The sequence below is a fragment of the Trichechus manatus genome, unplaced genomic scaffold, assembly GCF_000243295.1.
Source record: "Trichechus manatus latirostris isolate Lorelei unplaced genomic scaffold, TriManLat1.0 scaffold00174, whole genome shotgun sequence".
In the NCBI taxonomy this organism is placed as follows: Eukaryota; Metazoa; Chordata; class Mammalia; order Sirenia; family Trichechidae; genus Trichechus; species Trichechus manatus.
The window spans coordinates 1,062,141-1,068,140 of record NW_004444110.1 but is presented as its reverse complement, the minus strand read 5'-3'; the positions used below and the strand labels follow the sequence as shown (position 1 = coordinate 1,068,140).

The 6,000-nt window shown below is 34.0% G+C and overlaps 1 protein-coding gene across 10 annotated transcripts in view; it reads right to left on the bottom strand.

Annotated features, from left to right (window-relative positions):
- Window positions 1-6,000, bottom strand: part of BLTP1 (bridge-like lipid transfer protein family member 1) — a 249,850-nt gene that overhangs the window by 110,619 nt on the left and 133,231 nt on the right. For all 10 annotated transcript variants that reach the window (XM_023741142.1, XM_023741148.1, XM_023741141.1 and 7 more), the window contains 4 exons: window positions 5,335-5,546; window positions 2,558-2,709; window positions 1,737-1,887; window positions 1,412-1,564 (listed from right to left, as the gene is read on the bottom strand). In XM_023741142.1, the coding sequence (XP_023596910.1) occupies window positions 1,412-1,564; window positions 1,737-1,887; window positions 2,558-2,709; window positions 5,335-5,546 (668 nt within the window). The remainder of the gene's footprint in view (window positions 1-1,411; window positions 1,565-1,736; window positions 1,888-2,557; window positions 2,710-5,334; window positions 5,547-6,000) is intronic.

The window sequence follows — 6,000 nt, the reverse complement described above, 5'->3', positions numbered from 1 at the left end:
GTCACTGAATTGTACATGTAGAAACTTTTGAAATGGTGTAACTTTGGCTATGCATATTTTCACCAAAAAAAGTCCCTCCAAGGTCAAGAAGGGAGAGTGTTGACATGCCGTGGGGTTGTTAACCAATGTCATAAAACAATATGTGTACTGAATGTTTAATGAGAAACTATTTGTTCTGTAAACCATCATCTAAAGTACAATAAAAATTTTAAAAAATCCCCCAAATTATGCTCAGCTCCCCTATGTAAAATTAAACTAAAACAAAGGGAAACAGTTTACTAATCAAGTATCTGAAGATTTGAAATTAGACATTAATGATAATGTAAATACCATACAGAGACTGGAGGAACCCCCAAAACTATGGTTCCTGGACGCTCTGTTAACCCAGAACTGAAACCATTCCCAAAGCCCACTTTTCAGACATAGATTAGACAGGCCTATAAAAAAAATAATAATACACATGAGGAATGAGCTTCTTAGTTCATTCAAATATACGAGACCAAATGGGCAGCTCCCATCCAAAACCAGGACAAGAAGGCAGGAAGGGACAGGAACTGAACGAATGGACACAGGGAGTGGAAAGGGGGAGCATGCTGTCACGTTGTAGGGATTGCAACCAATGTCACAAAACAATATGTGCATAAATTTTTGAATGAGAAATTAACTTGAGCTGTAAACTTTCACCTAAAGCACAATAAAAAGAAAAAAAAAAGACTTTTAAACTAAGTTTAACTAGTTAAAATTTAATACCAGAAGTCTTAATATATTACAAAGAATGTAGATATGCTTCTTTTGATTCCATTCATGCCTGTTAAGATGACTGCTTGGGGCCAAAGCTGCCACAAACATTCTATTTCCTTTGTTTTGCTTAGAAGGTTAAATACGAAGTGGCAAAAGCCAATTTGTAAATTTGGATATTTCACAACTTCATGCGTAACTTTTTACTTTTTTGATTGCCCCAACTCTTAGCTGAAAGAATACGGAATTGAGATTTCAAAAAAAAAGATTCTTTATAAATCAAAATAAAGTGTTTTCTTCATTAAGAAGCTGGTTTTATTCTAATAATGTATGTTTATTAGATAAATTTTAGAAAATGCAGAGGAGTACAATGATAGAATAAAAAAGTCCCCTGTAATCCCACATCAAGATAACTACTGTTTATATACTGACTGCCTTTCCCATGCATGATGTTTTAATAAGGCTGAGGTCATTTCTTTCTCAAATCGAAAACATTTAAAGTCAGACAAGGGTGTGATTTTTATACATCTCCAAAAATTATTTTAAAACCTGTCCACAATTCTCAGTTTTACTCCATGTGGTCCTCAGTGTTTTATTTTCTCCCCTGTGGGTACATGGCTCCGCAACAGAACAGAGGCTGTTTTAAAGCTAACATAAGGTCCCAGTGACTCACCATTGTAGCATCGTCAATGATGGAGTAATTGGCCTGCTGCAGGTAGTGATGTAGTATATTGCATAGTAAACACGAAGGATTTTCTTGGAGAAAGCGGGCAAGTTTTGTAAGTCTATTGTATTTACTTCTTAGTGGAAAATGTACACTTTTATTCTGAAACAAAGCAAATTAATAGATTTAGAATGATATAACAAAGATCCTACAAATCAAATATCTCCAGTAATAAAGAAGTTACAGTCTGACGTTTTCCAACAATGAGTTAACAATAAGGGATTAACTTCAATAATAACATCTGCATAATACCTTGTATTGCTGAAAGGCATACCTCTAATGCTTCTGTCATTATGCATCCCATAACAGCACAAATTCTCAAGGTTCCCTCAGTTTCTAACTTGTTTAAGGATGACTTGAGTTGATCAATAGGAACAAGCCATGCACCAACGGCAGGGGTTGCAGTGCTTAAAAGGTTCAGCTGCCTTTTAATAAAAAAAAAAAAAAGAAAAAAATTATAAAAACAAATCTTAAGATTTGTATTTCAATCTCCCATACCTACTGAACTTGGTGGCTATTTCATTCAGGCAAAATTACTTTCTTTTCCTTTGTACCACCTGATAAATTATGAAAATATAATTAAGCAATGCAAAGAACAGACAAAAGAGAAGAAAGAAAAATAGGAACTTCTCATCAAAAGTGAAAAATTCAAGGTAGAGTGACAGATAAAAATAAAACTGAAGCACTAGCAAAGAAAAGGGGGCAGCAAACTGAGAAAAAATGTCTATAGAAAGTATGAAGTAGGAAACATGGAAAAAAGGTGGCAACCCAAATAATGTTGCTGTGTGCCATCGAGTCGATTCTGACTCATAGAAACCCTATATGACACAGCAGGATTGCCCCATGGTGCTTCCTAGACGGTAATCTTTACAGGAGCAGATCTCCAGGTCTGTTTTCCCTGCGGAGCTGCTGGTGGGTTCGAACCACAGACCTTTTGGTTAGAAGCCAAGCACTTAACCACTGTGTCACCAGGGCTCCTTACCCTAACACTAGATATATCAGAAAAATAATTCAAAAAACATATAAAACAGAACTGTAGGCTATTTGAAACAGAGAAGAAACATCAACGGATAGTATTACATTTTGAAAACTTACCTAGAAAATGCATGTGCAGGAGATCTCACATTAGTGGGAGCTGCAAAACTAAACCAAATTTCTTTGATGGTCAACTTCATGCTACATGAATCTGGAGGTGGAGGCATTAGAGGTAGATCTTTTTTCAAGTCATCAGATTCCACTCCTTCATCCTACATAGAGTGCCAAAAACTTACTAACGTACAGTACTTAAAACCTCTAATATTGCATTTTAAGCAGCAATATCTTTCCACTAAATCAAGTTCTACAGATAACAAACACCTTTACATAAAATAGATAATGTGAACCTTGCTCAGCCTACCTCCCTGATTCTGTGAAATATCTGTGGATCTGTGAAGCTTCAAAGAGCATAGCCTGAAAAACGACTACATTATAAAGCAGAGATCTTATAACTAAAGGGGTTTCAATTAATTACTTAATTCAACCACATTTGTTTAGGGATGTTAAGTATTTTATTTTATTTTATTTTTTGATTAAGTGAGAGAAAGAGGTTTTGTGACTTGTCAAAGGTAGGAGGACGGCTGACGGAATTAATGTCTTCCGCCTCCTACTGCAATCTATTTTCTATTCCATTTTAACAGTAATTCAAACTTCCAAATAAAGCATCATAAGAAATATTTCTGTAGTCCATTTTCAACCAGTTCTCTATAATAAAAAAAAATTCTTAGTTATCTTATATACTAGTGATCTAAATCTGTATTGAGAAAAAATAATATTTTCAAATATGCAATCACCACTCTTCAGAATGCAGGGAGGTCAGAAGCATAATATTAAGCAAATGTCTTCTGCCTGTTATACCTACTTACAAGTCTCAATTTACTTTTAGATATTGTTGGTTAAGCTAAGAAAAAGATTGGTATTTTTTGTGGAATGATTACAGAATGAAGCGTAACCACAAAACAGCTCTGAACACTAAGTGTCACAAGACAATGTGAACTACAGACTCTAGTAAATTTGAAGTCAGTAGTAACTAAATATAAGTACACCATCCCTTACTTGAGCTTCCAAACCCACAAAGTTCTGAAAAACTGAAATTTTTTTTAAGTATGTCACTAAAATCTGATCTAAATAGATGAAGGCTACTTATCCTACTTGGCGTGTTTATTCATGTCGTGCTGCAGAAATATTTAAAGGTTTCAAGACAGAGGGCTGTCTCAGATCCCACTAGGACTTTGTGTAACATACAATATAAATACCATATTACCTTCCTTAAAAAAAAATACCTGAATTCTCAAATACATCTGACCTTGAGGGTTTCAGACAAGGGGCTGTGAACCAGGCTTTAGGTATACAAAGATGCAGTAGACACTCTTGAGAAACTTGAAATTTAAAAAAGGGAGGTGGGGGTTGTAGACAAATAAGCAACTAGTTACAATGGCATGTGTGGGTTCAAGCAAAGTAAAAATAAATTTGCTTTTAGGCTGACTGAATTTGTGTGCCTATGCACATCTGAGTCTAAAAAGCCATTGGAAATACCGTTTTGGAGCTCAGGTAAAGGGCTGGTGTTAAAAAGTACGGCCTGTGGGGAATAGATGTGCCATCAAATTATAAAACTGTCCTGCTAAATGAAATAAACCAGGGAGTGGACAAAAAGGAAGAAGAAAAGAAGAGTCAAGAACAGAATTTAAGAAAGAGAAAGGACCACCCAACAAAACAGATCAACAAAAGTCAGAAAGTCAAGGAGGACTTTCACCAAAGACAGTATGATCAGCGTTGACCAAGGAAGATGCCTGAGATTCTGCCAAATATTTTAGTTGGTGAAGAGAAAGAAAAGCTAGCTCAGCCTTTTTTTTTTTTTTTTTTTTAATAAGTGAGTAACTATTATCTTTTAAAATTTGTTAAAGTGCTAATCTCCCAAACACTTCCAAAGACCTTACCAGAAAACTAGTAAAATTCTTAAACTATGCATCAAATGAAAATAAATGTTTAAAAAATAAATCCCAAGCAACCTGGGGTTCAGAGGTGAGTATGTCAATGAATCCTGGATATCCATGACAACTTTCTTTGGAAATGTTTTTTCTTTACTCTTCAATAGGTCTAATTTTTAAAATGATCAGAAACATATGTATGTACACGTGTTTAAGAACACTTACAAAGTTCTTACTATGTGGTAGGAAATGAGTTAGACCCTTTAAATGTATTTAAACTACTTTATGAGGTCAATATCAATATTACACTCCTGTTACAGGTGAAGATATTTGGGAGAAGGTAAGTAACTTCACCAAGGTCACCTATCAGTAGTACAACTCTTCTGCAATCTAGAAATTTGAATATTTTTGTCATTGCTGTTACTGTACTAATCACCATAAAATACAACCATAATAAAGATAATTAAATGAGTTGCATATCAGGTATTCTTCAGGAGTCTATTAAGCAGATATTGATGAAAGTATTGAGAACTTACATGAAATACCATCAATGACAAAACTAGTTATTTAAAAATTGAATTCTTCTAAAATCCTTCAAACAAAAACAAAGCATGCTTTTCTTAAATTCCATTAACTTGACAACTGTTTTTTAAGTGCCTACTATAAGCAGGTATTATGTAGGTACTGTGACTGACCGATATAAACACATCTCTTATACGATGCCTACATTTCAGAAATTATACTCTAGTAGTAGCATACTCTCCAAAATGCTTTGACTAACATTTAAGCAGATACAAATACAAAATAGGGAAAGACAAGCAAATGTACTCTAGAAATTCACTATGAACTGCGTATGCAGTTTTCTGAGTAATTTTTTCAAAGCATTATTATTATTAGAAATTCACCAACTTGTTCATCCGAAACAGAATTTCCATTTACGTCTGAGGAAGGACTTGTTCGGTCACAAGGAAGATTATCATCGGAGACATCAGTATTATAGCCACTGCCAGTTGGAGAATCAGAAGAATTATTGGATGTCAGCACTCCACCCCTTTCTGTGACATTAGCTTTACCCATAATTCCAAATGTATTATATAAAACAGCACCAGACTGTCTTCCTCCTATAAAAATGAAGTCATTCATTTTATTAAAAATAGTACATCAGTGTCTTAATGCTATTCTCTAAGATATCTGCATAAAATCTCATAAAAATAATTTTATTCTTTCTCACCAAGACTGTCTTTATAAAAGTGATGCATGGTTGCATTCTGAGGTATGGAATTGTAAGCATATGCAATACTATTATATATAACTAAACTGAAATTCTTATATACAATTCAACCTATTATAAACTATTGTTCAGTAACTTAAAAGAAAAGCAAATATAACCATAAGTCAGTCTTTTTCTTTTACTGTGCTTTAAGTGAAAGTTTACAGTTCAAGTAAGTCTTTTTCAATGAATAAAGGATTTACAGTGTTTTCATTCAATATGGCAAAGTTCTATTGATCAAAGATCCAGTTTCCAAAGATGCAAACTTCCAAAAAGATACCTATCTATCTATCTATCTATATCTA